General features: G+C 48.7%; 1 protein-coding gene across 5 annotated transcripts in view; it reads left to right on the top strand.

Moving 5' to 3' along the window:
• Rap1gap2 (RAP1 GTPase activating protein 2) overlaps positions 1-19,951 on the top strand; it is a 182,639-nt gene that overhangs the window by 39,968 nt on the left and 122,720 nt on the right. For 4 of the 5 annotated variants that reach the window (XR_003487282.2, XM_027426789.2, XM_035447790.1 and 1 more), the window contains exon 1: positions 3,706-4,087. The exons of the other annotated variant lie outside the window; for it this stretch is intronic. Coding sequence is in view for 3 of the 4 variants with exons in the window: in XM_027426789.2 (XP_027282590.1) it covers positions 3,981-4,087 (107 nt within the window). In the remaining variant the exon portion in view is untranslated. Of the gene's footprint in view, positions 1-3,705; positions 4,088-19,951 lie in introns of those variants that run through there. 5 annotated transcript variants of the gene reach the window in all.

Raw genomic sequence — 19,951 nt, 5'->3', positions numbered from 1 at the left:
TTGGTGTATTGGCAAAGGCTCTTCCTCTCTCCCGTTTCAAAATGGAAACTGCTCTCCCACCTCGAATGACCTTCTCAGTCTTTCCCTCTTCCCACCCTCCGTCTGCCTTCCTGTCTCCCTCACGCTTTCTTTTCCTCATCTGATAGTGTAGCTAACTGAGCGGCAGTCCAGGAGGGGGCGCTGATGTACCTGCCAAGAAGGAAGTCATTCCTGTTCATGGTGCACAGGTGTGAGGTCCCTGTCAAAGTGTGAGGTGCCAGAGGGGGGCTGAGGAGTGATTTCTTCAGTGTATGTGTGTATACACATGTCCTCCAAAGTAGGAGAGTGTGGTGTTCTGTATTATGCTGTCTGATATATATATATATATATATATATATATATATATATATATATATATATATGCTTTTCCTTAAAGGTTTGGTGACAGCTGGAAACTATTCCTGCAGAGAGGGAAGGGGCATGACATCTAGAGACATCTAGCCCACCCTGCATCCAAAAGCTCCTGGTGCCTGAATCTTTTATTCTTAGTTGCTCTGCTTTTGAGCGATGACAGCTCCAGGTGGGAGGGGGTGACTCTCCAAGACCAGGGGTGCTGATTGCACAGTGGCTGTCACATGCTTCCGCAGACAGTTCCCAGCCACAGAAAGCCCTTTGCTTCAGGACTAGGCATGCGTGTCTCTGTGTCTGAACTCGCTGGCCTTTTGAGTGGCAGTGCAGCTGTCTGTCCTTTGCTCATGATTAACTTGCTTGCACCCCCCTCCCAGGCTCCACAAGCCTTTGGGTTTCCCCTGCACTGGGGCAGAAACCCAGGCTGCCAGCTGCCTGGCGCTTTGGTTTTGAGGAATGTGGGCTCTAGGGATGGGAGAGAGGATACTACTGGGTGTAAGGTATGGGATGGGATAGGGCCCTGAAGGAGACCCTTGTGTCACCACTCCTGTCTTCAATGTCTTCATTCCCCGTGGCCTGATTATGTGCACTTTTCTTGGTCTACTCAAAAGTGACCTGGGAACACCTTCCAGTTACCAATGTGAAAAATGTCCCCCATTCACTTCTTTTTCAAACTGATTTCTTCAAGGACCATGTCTTGGTTTGGTGCAAATGTCTGGCTGACACTTCACACTTACCTGTTTTTCTGAACTTGCATGGTCAGTATGGAGGTAGAATTTAATAAATCCATTTGTTTCTATCAATAATATTTATAGCAATGTTTAACATCATTAAAGGAGCAAGTTGATGTAATGAAAACAAACGTCTAAGTAACTAATTGTGAAGGTGTCACGGGAATGCCTAATACTGGGACCCACTGTCTGGGCCACACTGTATGTACTTGCCAGATGTTGTATGATTTGCAGTGAGGTGTGTGTTTTCTCTTTGCAGTTAGCAATGACCTGTTCGGATAACAATGGCCCAAGGATAGTCTTCCATTTCTGTCTCTCACTTGACTCTTGCACGGACCTGGATTAATCCTGTTTTAACAGATACTGATGGTGCAGCGAGCCCAGCAGAAATGGACATGAGGTCCCGTGTGGCATTGCTCTCCTTGCCTTTCTGTGTTTCCTGGGTGGGTTACATGGGTGTGATTGGCTATGGGTGATGAAGCAGGCATTTGTGGAGGAATCCTATTGGTGACAGGGTGGAAACAAGGGCTCCACCATTCATAGGAAACATCGACTCAGTGTTCCAGCGACTGTGGTCTGAAAGTTGCTGGTGTACTGGAGAGATTTTTTATTTTTTTAATTTTTTCCACATTGGGGCTTTGAAGGAGCTGAGAGGGCCTGGAATCCCAAAACCACAATGGACAATGAAACCTACTTGATGGAGGGATTTTGCACCTTCTTCTAATGCCTTTGTACCTGCTGTGCACTTGACCTGAACTCTCAGGCAGTGGGGGATGGGTGGGAGGTGCTTACACAGCTCACCAGCTGCAGATAGACTTTCTCTTCAGATTATGCTGTTCCCTGTGCATAGATAAAATACACCCTACGTTGGGCCACCCTTCCTGCCACGTCCTGAACCTGGAGGTGCTAAGTGATACTAGGGGATCTAGAGACCCTGCACCCGCCCCCCCGCTGGGGCTATTTTTGTTTCCCCATTTGCGAACACTCACTTCCCATTCTCCCCCCACCCCAGGCAGATTCTGAAGTCACCCCCAGTGAAATCCTTGCAGCTGCCTAGCTGTTTACCCCATGGGTGGGGCCTGGGGGGTCACTCCAGTCCGGTTATAAATAGACATCCTTGGCTGTGTCTGTGATCCCCCACCATTCAGGAGGGCCCAAGGCCATTGCTAATGGATGCTTCATAAATAGACCAGGTGCATTTTGGAACCACCTTCGGTCTCCTTCTCTCTGCCGCAGCTCTAGTGGCAGCAAGGAGCTGATCTCACTGGGGAGTCCAGACAGAAGCCCGGGGCCCTAGAGTTCATTTGCAGCCCCCCCCACTGCCCCCGCCCTCGCCCCGCGCGCTCTCGGATACAGTCCTCTTCCCCGCTGTATTTTCTGTTTGCTTGAACACCAGACTGTGTAAAAAACAAGGCAAATTGCTAAGGGACCTTTTGGCCCCAACAGGGCTGTTTCCAAAGATGGGCTAATTGGCTTGTTTTAATTCCCTTCACCGACCCCCACTCCAATGCCCAATTCCTTTTCCCCAAGGAGGCAAGGTAGTTAGTTACGCTTCAAGGGCTAAGGGGGGCTGGGAGGCCCCGCAGCAAATGGAAGTGATCAAGGAGGGGACTCTTGAGTGAGGCTCGAGGCTGTTAGGGCTCAGGGCACCGCCCCTTCCTGAGCTAAGAGATGAGACGTTTTGTGTTCAAATCAGGATGGAGCTCTCACACGGTGTTCTGGAGACTTGAGGGTCCGACAGGGTAGGTGCGGGCTCAGGACCCGAGGCTCGCTGACTAACCTGGTATTCTAGGAGGAGGAAAGCCCGGGTGAAGTTGATCACCAACCCTGTGTTGTTAAATCCCGAGATCGGTACTTCCAGCATCGCTCATGGCAACCCTTTAGCTGACTCCAGGTGGTGTAAGGAGCGGTTGCATCTTTCCTGATCGCTCTCCTCAAACCCTTCCCTCCTCATTCTCGACTGGTCTCGGGAGTACCCACGGTGACCATCAAGAGTGGGATCTTGGGGCCAGAGGCCCAGGCGGTGGCCGCACGCAAATGCGGTTTATCTGGGACAATGACAGGGTGGTGAAACGCGCAGTTTCTTCTCCGTGTGTTTTTTCTCCCCTGTTGTAAAGCCAGTGACAGCATCGGAGAAGTATCCAGGCGGGCCGGCCTGAGAGCGTGTCAGCTTGGGAAGAGAGCCCTAGAGGGCCGATGGGGCGCGGGAGACAGCGACCGGGATCCCCGCGCGGGGCACAGGCGAGAAAAGGCCGGGGCTGGCGCGCTCAGGGCAGAGTGCGAACTCGGGCGTCGAGCCCCGCAGCACCGGGCGCGATCGAGTCGCCATCCTTAGTCTGCGATCCGACTCTACTCTCCCGTTTAAGTCGCCTGAGCTCATTAGAGTTGTGTCGCCTGCGCTCCCCGGGGTCAGGTCTCCTGCTTTCCCGAGTCCGGCGGCATGAGTTCCCTAGGGTTGCTTCGCGCGCGCGGGTCGGGTCGCTTGTTTTACCCAGACTCTGGGCCAGCCGGGGAGTCAGCAGCCCTGGCGCGGGAGGCGGAGCCGGGGCGGGGCTGGGGCGGGTGGTGCGTCGGAGCGGGAGCCCGGGAGCCGCTGGCCAGCCGCGCCCGGAGCGAGCCTCGGAAATGCCCGCGCTGGGGGAGCGGACACCGGCCGCCCCGCGGGCCCCAGGGAGACTCTGAAGGTCGTTGGGAAGTGAGCGCCCAGTCACCTGACCCTCGGGCGCACCTAGGTGGGGCGGGGCCCATGCGAGGCAGGCGGCAAAGGCCGGGGCGCGGGCAGCGCGGAGCGCGCGGAGCCGGGGCGGCGGCGGGGACGCGCGGCGGGCGAGGGCGCGGCCGGGCACCGCCGGCGGCCTCGCCATGTCCCAGCCGGCCGGGAGGATGCATTGCCGAAAGGCGGGGATTCGAGCCGCGGTGGTGCTCATCGGACTCCTGCACAAATCTCGAAAGCAGAATAAAGAGAAAAGGTAAAGCTGGCATCACCCCTGTCCTCCGCGCTCGTCGTGAATTCCAGTTTTCTTTCGGGTGGGCTTTTCCTTTTGGCTTTCTTTTAGATGGGGGGAAAAAGCCTGGCTGGCTCAGATGGGACCCTAGAGGAGTCGGAGGGCTCCCAGACCTTGACTTTGCAGATCGAGGTACCCATCCGAAAGCCTGCATTGGGGAGAGCGTAGACCTACTGGCTCAACCCAAGCTTCTTTGCAACTTGGCTGAACCCTCGAGCTGCCTTCCTGGCTCCGCGTGCTCTGCGCTTGGGTGGCTTGGGTGCCGGCAGGCAAGGACCAAGTTTGGAGATGGCTCTGCCCCCGCTTCCCCACCGTATCTGTTTTTGGGTATTCCCCTCTTTGACTTTTTCTTAACACTGCACGCTCTCCTGTTTGCTCCCGGGCGTTTGTTTTCTCAGGCTATTTCAGGGACACCCTGGACATCTGTGTTGGGAAGGGGGGGACGTATGGAGCTGTGTGTGTGTGTGTGTGTGTGTGTGTGTGTGTGTGTGTGTGTGTGTGTGTGTGTGTATCAGGATGGGGTGGGGGGAGGATGCAGGGAGAAGAGTCTGAAGCAGCTGCCTGGGCTCCATCCAGCCTCCAGATGCAGACTTGATGCCCACTAAACCCAGAGACCTGCTCTTGTTGGTTATGGATATAACCTACCTTTTCTGCCAGGGTCCTAGCAATTGAGGATATTGGAACCTACTCCCTGACTTGCAGGGGTGCTGCTGGAGGAGTTTTGGGGTGGGTAGTGCCGAACCTTCCCATAGATCTCCAAGGGGATTACAGTCACAGACACATGGGTGGTGACTGTCTCTGGGGTGCTATGCAGCAAAGAGGAGGGTTTTAGAAATATGGTCTAGGTCGTGTCTGGTCCTTCTTGTTCCCATTTCTTCAAAATGTGGATTAATGAGCTGTTTCCCACAGCACAGGATGGGATGCCAGGGAAATGATTAAGGTGGTTGAGTATGAAATAACATTGAGTCACTTGGTAAGGAAGTTCTTCACAGTTCTCTACCAGTCTGCATGATCCTTTAAAGGGAAAGCTTCAGCATGGTGATAGTCCGGCCTTAACACTTTCCCTGTTTGTTTGTTTGTTTGTTTGTTTTTAGAGACAGGGTTTCTTTGTGTAGTCTTGGTTATCTTGGAACACTCTGTGGATGAGGCTGGCCTTGAACTCTCAGAGATCCATCTTCCTCTGTCTCCCGATTTGCCATCACCGACCTGCTGGCCTCTCCTTGATTTCCTTTTGTAACCTAGTGAGAGTGGGATGGCTCAGGCTCTTTAACTGGGAGAGAGGATCTGCCTAGAGGGGAGATCATTTTGTTTTCAGGAGTCCCTCCTAGGTACTATTAGTGGAACTTAGTTTTCCATTTGTGGCAATAATGTAAGGCATCACTTAACTGTAGGCAGTCCTGAGCATGTGTTTGTTCAATTGAAGTCATGGTAATAAAAATCTAAGTGTTGAGGCTGGAGAGATGGCTCAGTAGTAAAAGTATTTCCTTCTCTTCCCGAGAACCCTAGTCCAGTTCCTAGCACCCCTGTGTGGGGAGGGTGAGGGGTGGAGGGTGCCTCACAGCTGCCCATGACTCCAGCTCCAGGGGATCTGAAACCTCTTTCTGGCCTCCCAGGGTGCCTTCACTCACATGCACAACTCTCCAACATAGACACATATGTAAAAATGAATCTTAAAAAAATAAGTGGCACCTAATATGGCCAGTGGATCATGGGTGTCTGATGTTGAGAACACTGGTGTACAGTAGAAAGGCTGCCGGGAGAATCAGGAACCCAGTGCTCTGGGTCTGGGACCCTTCTTCTGCCTTTGGACCTTGATTCTTTTCCCTTTTTCACCTAATCTGTAGAGGAGGCACGGATGGGCTAGCACCCTGGCACTAGAAGGATGGATGAGTGTCTAGTCTCAGGTTCTGCTTTTGGGGAAGGAAGAGGGAAATGCACTCCATAGAAAGGCAGGTTTAGCTGGGCTTGAAGGGCAAGGCCTGTGATACCACCTACTTAGGAGGCTGAGGCTGGAAGATTACAAGTTCAAGGCCCTTCTGAACTTCAGAATGAATTCAGGACCAGCATGGGCTGGGAATGTGGCTCAGGGGTAGAGCACTTTCCTAGCATGGGTTCCATCCATACCAGGATGGGAGGGAAGGCAGACACATGCAACTAGTTCCTGACCAAAGAGGGACTACGTGATGGGGTAGAAAGTCCCCTCTGTAACATAGACCTTTGAGCTTGTCTTATCTGTTGACTATGAGGTGATGGTTAAGATGTCAACTCCTTGTGCTTCCCATTCTGCCTGCACACTGAGGGCTCACTTAGGCTCAAGTACTATTCTACGGATGAAGATGTATCTAAAAAGGTTCAAGTGCTCTTGAGGATGAAGGGGATGTGGTTCGAATGGGCCCCATCTCTCTCAGGCCCTGTGCCCTTGCTGACTAAAGAAAGATGTCTGGTGGTTACAACCCTGCTAGTGGTCAAGGCCCATCATGCGCAGGCAAAGGAGGTAGAGACATGGGCATGGGTTGGGGGTACACAGTGAGGTAGCAGACAGGGGCCAGGGTGAGGTCTGCTGCGGCTAGGATGCCTCATGATGATCTGCCCTTTGCAGATGCTTTCAGCTCTTGTCTGACAGCCGGGCAGTTGTCCCCTCCATCCTTGACTTCATCTGGTGCTTCTGTTGCTGTAGCCTGATGCCTTTGGCTATGCGCTTACCCTCCTCAGAGATATTGGCTTTATCCTGGTGTGAAGTGGCTTTTGTTTCTTCTCTTGCTTTATTCTGGAGTTTCTGTGTCTTTAAGTGTCTGGAATCTGTGGTGCACACTATTGACCCCTGCTCTGCGGGTGCCCGCTGGCCACAGGGAATCTGGGGGCAGGTGGCAGCTGCTAGCTCTTGCTAAGCCTTCCCCAAACTCCGTGCTGGGTGTTAAATTTGCTGAGTTCTTCCTTCCATCCCTTCTCATCATGGGGTCAGCTCAGACTCAGGCCCCTCCCCGTCCTTCCAAAGGCTTGATCCATCCATCGATCTTCCCAGCACCTCTAATTGACAGGCATATGCAGAGAACACTCTGGGCTCTTTGCCTTCAGTGCTGAAATGCTGATATGTGGCTGGCAGGGATGCTCATCCATGTCATCCTCTTTCTATGCTGCTTGAAAATATGAAAATATTGCACACAAAGGGGTTGATTGGTATGTCCGGGAAGATGGTCTTGAGACAGGTGTCCCATCAGAGAGGGACCAGGAGATTCCCAGGGTCTCTTGGTAGGTCCTAAAGAGCTGAGCTCAAAACTCCAGTCTCAATTTACTCATTTTAGAAATGAGCATGGGGTTTATCAGTCTTAAGTAATTATTGTTATTATCATTATTATTATTATTATTATTATTATTATTATTATTATTATTGGTTTTTCGAGACAGGGTTTCTCTGTGTAGCTTTGGAGCCTATCCTGGCACTCACTCTGGAGACCAGGCTGGCCTTGAACTCACAGAGATCCGCCTGCCTCTGCCTTCCAAGTGCTGGGATTAAAGGCGTGCGCCACATCCGGCTTTAAGTAATTATTATACTTAATTACTGTGTGCGTATGTGTGCTGTGCTGTGGAGTACATATAGAATTCAGAGGACAACTTGCTGGGGTCAGTCCTCTCCTTCTACCACCTGGGTTTTGTGGATCGAACCCAGGTCATCAGTCTTGGTGGCCTCTGAGCTACCTCACCAGCCCAGTTTCTCAGTTTTAACAGATCTCTTCCAGAGTTTGGGACATCCTGGAGGTTCTGATCCCTTTTGACTACCTTCAAGGTTTCTGTCATAGGGGATCTGGCCAAATCAGTACTGTGTTTGAGAGAGGCTTGAATCTGACATCTTCCCTGATAACTATAGCTTGACATACCAGTATAAGGAATTCCTTTAACATGGGTTCATCGAGAAGAGCCTGGTAGACGGGGCAAGGCCCAGAACACTTCTTTGTAGGGTTAGATGAGGGTGGTGGGAAGTGGGCCTTGTCACACAGGCCTGTAATCACAGATACTCAGGAAGTTGAGGCAGAAGAATCAAATGTTCAAAACCTGCCTGGGCTATGGAGTGAGTTCAAGACCAGCCTGGACAATTTAGTGAGACCCTGTCTCAAAAAAGAATGAAAAGAGGACGGAGATGCAGCATGTGTGCCAGCATGTGTGGGACTAGGTTCAGCCCCCAGTACTGTGAACAAAGTCAGTGGTGGGGAAGATGCATTTTTTGGGGGACAGTAACACTTTGGTAGGAAGAAAGCTGTATTAGCTAATGTCAGTTTTTCACTAATGCAGATGGTGCAGCACTCTGAATCAGAAGGTAGTTAGCTGGAAAGGAAACAAACAAAACAACAAACGGAGGGAGTTTGGGGGACCATTCCCATCCTGTAGATCCCAAGGAGGAAAACATGAATTCTCTCATCGTTTAGCAAATGCTTGCTGGCAGGCAGTGGTGCGGAGCCGAGAATCTTCTGAGAGAGAGAGATTTCTCTTTGTGGAGTGTAACTTACAGGGACATTTCTATATGGGCTTGTTAGAAAATGCCCGTTTTCCCTTAAAAAAATAACAAGAAGCCTTTTAGGCATGCTAAAATACCAAGCCTATGACCTTGTGCATGTTAGGCAAATGCTCTATCCTCGAGGCACATTTCAGCCTTGAGGTCTTTCAGGAGTTTACAAAGGTACAGAGAAGTGTATGGTATAGTATTCAGTTCTGTGGTCATCAGCTGACGGTCATTCTTGTTTCACCCATCACCATCCAGTTTCCCCACAAAGGTTATGCTTAAGTAAATCCAAGATGTTAGATCTCTTCATTCTTTCATTTGCATTTTTTAGACAGGTTCCAGTTTGTGTTTTAAAGATAAGTACCCTTAAAAATTTTCATGCCTTTCCAAATTAACAGTAAGTTCTTTAAAAATATTTTATTTTTATCTATATGTATGCGTGCAGGTCCGTGTGTGGTATGTGCACATGTGTGTGGGTACCCATGGAGGCAAGAAGAGGCCTTCAGATCTGCAGCGCTGGAGTGGTGAGTGGCCTGAAGTGGTGCTGGAACTGAACTCACATCCCCTGCTAGGGCAGCAAGTGCTCTGAACCACCGAGCCATCTCTCCTGCCCCACAGTAATCCCATAGTGTGTCTAGTCATTATTCCAGTTTCTCCATTGTCACAAGAGGTTTTCTGAGTCAAGATTCAGACAATCAAATGTGATGAGTGTACTTCTCAATCTATAAAATTTTCTCCTCTACTTCTCTTTTCATTGCAAGTTGTTTATTGAAGGAAGGAGCCCTTTCTGCTTCCTTTGTCTTTTTCTTTCTTTCTTTCTCAGGGTCTTATCCATGCTAAGCAAGCACTCTACCATGGATCCATACCTTAGCTTGCTTTGTGAGCTTGTGAAGTTTCCCATACTTGGGGCTTTTTGTAAATGGCTCGTGGTGTCGTTTACCAAGCTTTTCCACCTGCCATGTTACTTCTAAGTTATTATCATATAGGTCCAAACTAAAGGCTCTGTCAGGGTTGAGTTTGGCTCCTTTGTTTACTTGTCATGTTTGCACAGCTATACTGTTGAGGGTATCTGGTGTCTATTTGAGCTAGCAGCCATGATTGCTTTGTCCCTGGACTTTGCACCTGGTGTCCAGGAGAAGACTTGGTTTGGTGACAGCCATGTGAGCTAGCTGGCTGATGCAAAGTCAACCTGTGCAGTGTCCAGGAGCCCAGGCCCCTTAGTCCTGGAGTCCCAGAGCTGGGAGGGGCATAGGAACACATGGAAGCTTGTTCTTGTCCTGGGAGGTGGCTGGGCCTTCTGTTTCTGAAGGAACAGTCTCTCCCTTCTTCACATTTGATGTTTGGATGCCACCTGCTTGGTTGGCTGCCCTTGCTTTAAAGAACAAAGATCTCCGTTTAGCCAATGTCCCATGATCAATCTCTCCGAGCATTTCTGAGTCAGACCCTTGGAGTTTAATGGACATAATCTAAAGCATAAATGAATTGATTTGATTTTTCTTGAACTACTGTTTGTTTTTGAGATAGAGTCTCACTCTGTAGCTCAGGTGGTCCCAACTCTCAATCCTCCTGCCTCAGGCTTTTGGGTATCGGGCTTAGGGGTATGGACCACCTCCACAGGCTTGGGATATTAGTTTACTGTCCTACTTGGTGTCCTTGCTTCTAGCTCTTATTTGGGAGTTTGAAAGAGTCACATGACTCTTCTACCCATAGAGAAAGGCCCTGCTTTTCCTCTGGTTCTTCATTCTCTCTCAGAGGAAAGCCAACAACAGTCTTACCTTCTCCTTGCTCCCACCAAGCCCCATGATCCTTTTTCTGCTGCAGAGTCCTTCTTTCTGTCTCTGGGATGTGTCAACATGTTCTTGCCCCAGGCCCTTTGCACCTGTTGTTTGTGACTTAATTGGCTGTTTCTCCCTTCACTGAACTCTTAACCCCTGCACCATCCCCCTGAAAAGTTCCCAAGACCAGGCAGTCTCAGCAGCTCACTTCAGTTGCTGTTGCTATACTGTGGTTTATTTATTTCGTTGTATTTATGTGATCTGATATTTAGCTTATGCAGTAAATATAATAGCTGTTACTTTCTGTAGGATGTGAATGGAGACCTGTGGGCTTGCTGTGTCACTTCTGAGTCTCCGTTGTCCGGTGGGACACTTGTTGAATGTATAGAGGGAGGCTTAAGAGGTGGTGGCTTCCCCAACATTGTGCTTGTTGCCTGTGTCCCCAACAGCCCATCAGTGTTGCAGTGTTTCTCTGAGTGTTGCAGGTTTCCACGTGCCCTTTTCTCATCTCAGGTCATTCTGTGAGATCTCTGGGAGAAGGTCAAAGGATGGCTCGCTCTTGCTCGTCTTCTCCTAATTCCTTTGACCCCTTCCCTGCCTGTACACCATAATGAGACCAATAGGCACAATAGCTGGTCTCAGTCGTGACCATCTCTAGGCTAGGTGGGGCACTAGGGCTATCCTTACCCCTGGATTCCTAGATCTCTCATCCCCAAGCTGTTGCCCGAGAGGCAAAGGCAGACTCCCTTCTTTATGGCAGAGGGGCCAGTGGGCGTCTGAATTAGTGAACAATTGCCATTAGCTAATACATTGTTCTCTCTAAACACAGTTTTATCTCTTTAGAGTCCGCATGGTGCACAGATGGCTGCCTACCATGGTGTTGCCAAATAGAGGGCTTGCCAGTCCTGCTTGGTTCAACCAGCAAGAATCACTTCTCTGTACACAAGAGCTTCCCAAGGGTCCAGGAAGATTCTAAGTCACTTTAAGTTGAGGCCTCCCTCCATCCACAGCCCCACCCACTACCAACCAAGGTTCTTGCCTAGCCAATCCATAAAAAGCAACTGAAGTAGGCAAGATGTTTTCAGGTGGACAAGTGCTTTTTATTTTAATAGCTATTTTGAAAAATGAATTCTGGCAAGCTATGCTGGTTTTCCATGCATGGCAGTTACATAACATTTTAAAAAAGCAAATTTGTTTAAGTCAAAAATTGCAAGTCAATTTAAAGAAAACTGTTAGAGAAGTCATTGTCAGGTGGTACTAGAATTTGGGGAAAATTGGGAAGGTGATGTAAAAATGTCTGAGATTTGGGGATAGTTTCTTACAGACTAAAATGGGCCATAAAACATCAGTGTCCCAGGACTGTGGAGGACAGCACGGTGCTGTAACAAACCAATATATATTATGCTTTTATTGTTTATTTTTTACATATATCTGTTTTTGGGTGTCTGTGTGTGCTCTTGCATGTACTGGGGTGTGGATGTAGAGGTCAGAGGCCAGTTCTGTGGGAGCTGGCTCTCTCCTTCCATCATGTAACTTTGAGCATACAAGGTAGGTCACCACACTTGGTGGCACACACCTTACTTAACGTGATGAACTTTTTCTCTGGTCCTTGTTTTCAATTTTTTAAAAAAAATTGTTTTTATGTATATATGTGTATGTATAGTGTGTGTACATGTGTGTATATGTGTGTGTGAGTTTGTGTCACCAGCTTGGATGGGGAGTCCCTAGGTTTTGCCTCCCAAGTGTTGTGCTCTGGCTATTCAGCTTTGACATGTGTTCTGGGGATCTGAACTCTGGTCTTCATGCTTCCAGGACAAATGTTTTATCCACTGAGCCACCTCCCCCAGCCCCAAACCAATACATTTTGAATCTTGCTATTTGCTAGTTCTTGAGCTAAGGGCTTACATGTGTATCACACATAAATCTTTATGAATTTTATTAGTTTATTTTTCTCTTTTAGCTTGCAGTGCTGGGGACTAAACCCAGGACCCCTGACTGATGCCCGCCAGCTGTAATTCCAACTTCTTAACTCTGTCAGTTATTGCAGATTTCTCTGTTGTTTAGGTGAGGAACTCGGACTTAGAGCCCGAGAACTGTGGTAAGCACAGTCAGAAGTGGAGGATTAGAAGTTTCAACTTAGTTTGAAAGGCTGTGTACTGTTTTTTGTTGTCGTTTGCTTTGAGAACAGGATCTTGCTGTGTAGCTCAAGCTGGCCTGGAAATCGTGTTCCTGTGTCTTCAGCTTCCCAAGTGCCGGGATTACAAGGGTCTATCCCCACACTCTGTGTGGGTGTGCTTGGGACTCAAATGTCACCCGATAGTGTCAGTCACTTTTGTTGCCGTTGGCACAAAAAGCCCTAGAGAAACAACTTTGAGAAGGAAAGGTGTATTTTAATTCCCAATTTCAGGTGCCAGTAAGTGATTAGGTGATTGGTTGCCTCTATTTCTTTGGACCTGTGGTGAGGCGGAGCTTCCTGGCAGAGAGGGTGCAGTGGGTCACAGTAGTGGGAAACAGACAGATGAAAAGGATGGGTCTGGAGACAAGGTACACTTTCTCATGACATGCTTCAGGAGCCTGCTTCCTCCCACTATGCCCCACTGCCTAGATCTGTTCATCTATCAATTAACTCATCAGCAGACTGATCCACCCACAAAGTCAGGGTTCTCTTGTTCCAGTAACCCCTCAAGAGCCCACCAGTTGGCAGTTAAACACACAAGCCTTAGTGCAAAGGAAAACTATTTATTTATTTTTTACTTCATGTGTGTATGTGTGTGTTTTTCGGTCAGAAGAGGATGTCAGGTCTCCTGGAGCTGGAGCTATGGGTGGTTGTGAGCCACCTTGTGGGTGCTGAGCCATCTCTCTAGCTTTCTAGGGGACATTTGAAAATTCAAGCCATAGCAAGGGTTCAGAAATAAGATAAGCAAGGACCTTTGCAGGTCAGACTTGACATAAACTCTCAATGTATGCTGTGGCTTCTGTTGTTAGTGCATACATGATAAGGGTGCATACCTCAAGGAGAGATTGCAAGAGCTCTGTATACCCATCGACCTGTGTAGACACCACCCAGATCAAAAATACAGATTTTTTTTTTTAAACATGATCTTTCTCTGTAGCTCAGGCTTGCTTGGAACTTTGCTGTATAGCTCCAGCCTATCTTGAACTCATGATCCCTGCCCCCCACCCCACTCCCCACCCCACAGGACTGGAATTACAATTTTGTGACACTGTTCTCAGCTCAACATTGGAGTTTATGAGTGGGAGCCGTGGGTCTTCTCTCCAGAGGATAATGTTAGAGAACACAGACTGGTTTCTGGGGCTGAGTGAATTTGGTTCGACCTTCTCTTTTCCAGACATTCTCAGTGGGAATCTGGAGCCAATGCTGTGATTATTCACTGCCCTTGGAGCAAGGGTGCATTGAAAAATTGTCACTTGCTTTTAAGCTTATCGGCCATGAACACACTGTTTCATGAAGGCTGGTGCTTTAGCCAAGTCCTGCCTGGAGCCCTCCAGGATCTAGGGACATCTCTGGAGACATGTTGGCCCCATGTGTGCCCTGAGATGGCTGGCTCTGCCAAGCCCATTTTCTCTGTAGGAAGAAGGGTTAGGCCTTTCCGTGAGGGTCACCCTTCCCTTGTCTCTTTCCCTGTCTTTGACTTGTTCTGTTTCTTGGCGGTAAAGATTGTTACTATCCATACAGAATGCTGTAAGGTAGACTCAGGACATGATGATGGCTCCTGTGGTCACAGGCGAGGACTCTCTGTAGTAAAGCGTCCTATACAGCTCCATGAGGTCATTCCTCTTATCCCTGGTTCATCAACAGATATGGGTCACAGAGTGTAGATGGAGTGGCAGCAGGGGTCCCTTGTGTTTCACTGTGACAGCAGTGTCCTCCTGCTACCCAGGAGCTTGCACCTGAAGTGGAGATCAGAAAGTGGCTCCTGCAGAGTCCTTTGCAAGCACACACTGTGGTGGCTGCTGGGGATACAAGGAGGATAGTATAGAATCAAAGTCCTGCACTGCCATCCTCTAGAGTCCATGTCAAGTCCACTTAGCATTTTCTTCTGTTTTTTTTTTTTTAGATTTATTTATTTTTATTTGATGTGTATGAGTGTTTTGCTTGCATGTGTGCCATGTACATGCCTGGTGCCCATAGAGGCTGGAAGAGGGCATTGGATTCCCCAGAATTGGAGTTACAGACAATTGTTAGCAGCCATGTGGGTGCTGGAAATCAAACTCAGGTCCTCTAGAAGAGCAGCCTATGCTCTTAACTATTGAGCCTTCTCCCCACCTTTTTTTTTTTTTTTTTTGAGACAGGGTCTCCCTGTGTAGCTCTCGCTGTCCTGGAACTTGCTATGTAGACTAGGCTGACCTTGAAGTCATAGATTATTTTCCTGTCTTTATTCTTTTCCTTTTTAAGTTTTTATTTTAAGAATGTAGCTTCCATGTTATAACTGTTTTCAGCCTTCCTGGAGAAACCAGTAACTCTAGTGGTGTTGCTGGGGCCTTCCTTAAAATGCCAGCTACCCATTCCCTGACCCTCTCCATGTGTCTGTACCTCCAGTGCCAGCTGCCTCAGGAAAGATGCACAGGATGTGGGGTGTGAGAGGCATGAGGTCTGGGGCAGGGAGCTCTCAGGTTAACTCTTTAAGCCTGAATCCTGAGGATTATAGCCCAGCCTTGCATGTCCCTTGCTTGGCTCCATTTGCTTGAGATATGTGTATTCTGATCAGACCAAGGAAACCTACAGCTAAGCTGTAGGAGCTGGGTTGCTTAATGGTGTTGCCCTTGGATTTCCTTTTCCCTCACCCCTGGAATGACCCTCACAGAAAGTGACAGAAATTGTGGCAGGCTGTCTACATTGTATTGCATAAGCTTAAGAAAATACAGAGAGGGGTTGGGGGCCAGATGGATGGAGCCCCACTCTGGGTATGCACTGGACTGGGAGCATGCATGGAGCCCTGCTCTGGGCATGTCTACTCTGGCCATGCACTGGGATGGTGCCAGGGCCTAACTTAATTGTGTTCCCTGTATGTCAGTTATTTTCATCATATCTGTTTTTCATAGTGTCTCTTGTCACCCAGCTTGTGTAGTAGCACTGGGACAGTCTGATGCTAATCTATCTCTTCTCTTCCTACTCAGTATGTGGTGACCCTGGTTGAAGTACTTAGCTTGCTGCACTTGCTTTTCAGTACCCAGGGAGGGGACTGTAGAGGAGACCAGGCTAATGACAAAACTCCAAACATAAAACTGAGCACACTGTACACCACACACACACATACACACACTCACGGACGTACACACGCTCACACACATATAAGGAAGGGGCAGGACAGGTGTCTGGAGCAGCAAGGCTTCTTCTGAATGCTGGGCCTGAGCTGAGGGGGGAGGGAGCATTAAGTTGGGGAAGGGTGTGTCATGTTAGGACTCAGAAAAGCTAAAGGGCATCCTGGCTGCCAGGCAGCTGTCCTCACTAATTAGACAGGAATTGCAGGACTGGCTGCAACCACGGTTACCCACATGCTCTGTATTTTAATAGGACATATATTTTAATAAGATATTTAACCCAAGATGCAAACGCAGAAACTGAAAATCAAGAGGTAACTGAAACAGGCTGTCTGGAAAGAAGACCTGCAGGTGTTCCAGGAAAGGCTTTTGAGAGTGACATCAACAAAGGCAAAGACTGATAGCTGAGAAGGTATCTCAAGGGCATGTCCCTGTGGAGGCTGGACACAGGCGTGGGGTGAGCAATGGAACAGAGGCACCTGGGTGCACATGGCTGTTCTGATGTTCTTCTGTATCACACATCACTTCTGGAAAATGCCTCTAGCCCTTGCCGTATCACTGGCTGTTTCCTCTCTTAAATACAATGCAAGTTGCAGCCCTTCGTGGAAGTGGACTGTGTTCTAAATACCTAACTTTGTGTTCTTCCCGGTTGGTATTTGTGGAGTGCAGGTGTGTGTTAGGTACCATGTGACAGGGCTCAGGGGCACAAGACTGTCCTCCTGACTCAAGCAGAAAAGACCTTCTGTGTCGGGGAAACCAGGGCAAAGAAATGTGGGATCTGAAGGTGTATCTCGGAGGTCAGAAGTCAAGGGGACCACTCCTCTCAAGGAAGACAGCATGCAGTTGTTGACATTGAGAACTGGACAGGATTTCCATCAGGAGTGAGTGTGTGAGCAGAGAAGTGCATTCTAGCTGACCTAGAGAGTGCCAACCAAAGAACAGAGGTGGAAAAGGCACGCCTCAGAGCCTGGTTGACTGTAGTGTGGATTTCACCTGGGGAATAATGGAAATGAGGTTGTCAGGGTGGCCTGAGGGCATGCCGTAGCTGGTGTGGAATGTCAGGGAAAGAAGGCCAGGTTAGGCGGTGAAAGGCTTGCCTGCTCCGTCTCCCCCAGCTCACAGTGTGGTTCTGTGCTGCTTGTCTTGCACCCAGAGGCCAGACAGTCTGTGCTCTTGAGGGGTGGCAGGGGTTCAGACAACTCTGCTTCTAGTTGTTTTTATTTGTTTGGACCTTTGGGACAGGGTCCCACTCTATCCTCATACTTGTGACAATCCTTCTGCTTTAGACTCCGTAGTACTGGGATTATAGGTATGAACCATCATACCCAATTTTGATTGGTAATTTATCTGAATTAACCAGCAGTCTTGGGGCTGGAGCGATGATGGCTCAGTGGTTAAGAGTACTTGCTACCTGGGTTTGCAAGTTGAGGAGGACCTGGGTTTGGTTTCCAGAACCCACATGGCAATCATGGAATTTTCAGGGGCTCTGGCACCCTCTTCTGGCCTCCTGAGGCACAGGGCACACATGTAGTGCACATACATACATGCAGGTGAAGCATTCACAAATTAAAAAAAAAACAAAACAAAAAAAACCTGGTATGGTAGTGTTAAACCCAGCACTTGGGAAGCAGAGGCAGGAGGATCTCTAACTTAGAGGCCAGCCTGGTCTACATAGTGAGTTCCAGGACAGCCAGGGCTACATAGAGAGACCAAAAAAAAAAAAAAAAACCTTAAAAACTAAAAAGTAATAATCCTCTCTCCCCCCTTAACTGGCAAGCTAAAGGGGATGGGTGGTTCAGGCATGGCTGGATCCAGGCTCCAATTCAATTTTGCGTGTTGGTTTTATCCCTAGGCTGTACTTCCTGGGTTGGCTTTTTCTAGGGCTGGAGATTTATAGTCTGCGTTTAGACAAAAAGATCAGCCTGTTTGCCAGCATCAACCGATGTCCTAAGGACAGTTCAGATGGGGCTTAGTTGGGCGCATCCCTACCTTTGATCTTTGGCTAGAGGGATAGGATACTTCTGGCTTCAGGAGTCAGGGTTTTGTGGCTGTTCCTGGTTCTGGGAGGGGAGTTGCTTGAGATCAAAGGATAGACAGCCTGAGGAAGTTGACATGCAGTTGGCAGTTGGGAGGCAGGAACCCTAGCAGTGGCTCTGTCTCCTGGCCAGGTGGGTTAGTTGGTGTTGATCTTGGTTTAGCCTTGCATGTCTGGCTGGGAATTCAGCTGTGGGTCTCTTCCTGATGCAAGGTGTCATGGCTGTGCTGTGCGAGGCTTCCTTCTCTGGTAGGCACAGTAGCTTGGGGTCCCTGGTCTTCTGCTGTAAGCTCGCAGGGACTTATTTTCTTGAGCCTGTCCTGAGCACCAAGGCTGACATGTGACTGCCTTGCATCCTGGCTGAGGGAACAGGTTAGCCCTGCACTGGACCCTTAGCTCTAGGACTGGACCATGCTTCCCATCCTCTTGCTAATGCATCATGGGACCCAGTTGTCCATCATTCAGGAAAGCCTGCATTTCTTGAGTTTAGACTGCATGCTGTTCTTTTAGCCCCTGGCCGAGGGTGCTTTTGATCACAGGGCCCTCCCTGGCTGAGGGTGGAGCTGCCTCTGGGTGAACCACTCCCCTGCTGGAGGACCAGGCCCAGCAGCAGTCTCAGAGTTTGAGAGGTAGAGACCCTTGGATAACAAAAACCAAAGCTGTAGAAAGGCAGAGGGGCAGCCCAAAGCCTCGCAGAAAACCCAGGGAGGCCACAGATACATAACAATCTGGAATATCTACAGCACTCAGTCTGTGACCCTCAGTTCTCCTTGCTGTAAGATGGAGTAGGACTAATGGATGCTTTCCACTTGTTCTTTTTTTTTTTTCCTACTTGTTCTTGAGTGGGATTACTGCTGCCAATAAAACTTTTATTCAACTGGTTTACCCTTAGGATGTAAAGAATTGAAAGAAGGGGCTTAAACAGTTACTAGTCAGAACAGGCTGGTGTGGAGGCAACACAAATGTCCTCCAGGAGTGGATGGATGAGCAGAATGTGGTAGAACCATACAGTGGGATTCTATTCAGCTATAAAATGGAATGGGATTGTCTTCCAGCATGGCGGGAATCAAGACATTATGGTAAGTGAAATGAGCCAAACACAGAGACAGGTCCCTCTGGTTCCATTTTACCTTACTTTGTTCTGGTTGCTGTAACAAGCTATTAGAAGCTAGATGCTTATGCCATAGACATTTATTTCTTACTGTCTAGGGACTGCGAATTGAACAGTCAAGATCTTGGCAGTTGTAGTACCTGGTGAAGGCTGCCGCTTCTTGTCCCAAAGTGCCTCTGCCTCTTCTTCTTCAAAAAAAGACACTATGTGTATGAGTGTTTTGCTTGCTTAGTGCCCATGGAAGCCAGAAGAGGGTGTCAGATCCCTTGGAACTGGGATATAGATACTGAGCCACCATGTGGAAGCTGGGATCAAATCCAGGCCCTTTGCAAGAGCAGCCAGTGCTCTTAATCACTGAGCATCTTTGCAATCCTGATAGCCATCTTTTTTACTGTGTCCTCACACAGAGAGATACAGGGAGATTCTGTGGGACCTCCTTTATAAGGAAATAGACAGTTCTGCCCACGCAACCTAATCACTCTCTAAGACCATCACTTTGTGGGGGAGGTAGGAACTCAGTGTATGGATTTGAGGTTACATAGCTGTTTAGTCTATGGCATACTCATGAGATGCTTGGACTATGCAAACTCAGAGCTAGGAAGTAGGATGTAGATCACCATCATGGCCTAGAGTGGGGAACATTATTGGTTAGTGGATACAGAGTTTTTAGTTGGAATGAGGGAAAGTTCTAAAAATGGATGGCAGCAATGGTTTCATCACAGTATAATTTCATATTTAAAAGTGTTTGAAATAATGAAAACAAAGATTCCCAAACAGATCCCACTCAGAACCTCAGTGTGGAAAGCAAAACGTGAGGATGTCTGTTTCTAACTGAAAGACATGGTGGACACAGTAGCCTTAGTCTGGACTCTAAGCACTGAGGCATGTTTGGAGCCCATGTGACTTGGGGACCCCAAGGAAGCCACAGCCTTCTCAGACATTTCATATGGTCAAATTAAAGGTTGCTAATGTCCATTACATCCTCCTGATGGGTAAGGTGAGGCTCAGGAAGCAGCCTGGGGAGCCTTAGCCTTTTTGTGTGAACCACCCTTTCATCCGGGCATTGCTGGCTGCTGCAGCTCATGACAGTGCTGTGTGGGATTCTACTGTTTCCAGAGGTTCAGTGTGG

The sequence above is a fragment of the Cricetulus griseus genome, chromosome 7 (assembly GCF_003668045.3).
Source record: "Cricetulus griseus strain 17A/GY chromosome 7, alternate assembly CriGri-PICRH-1.0, whole genome shotgun sequence".
Classification (NCBI taxonomy): domain Eukaryota; kingdom Metazoa; phylum Chordata; class Mammalia; order Rodentia; family Cricetidae; genus Cricetulus; species Cricetulus griseus.
Note: the sequence above shows the minus strand (reverse complement) of the source record. Positions and strands in the feature narration are given on the sequence as shown.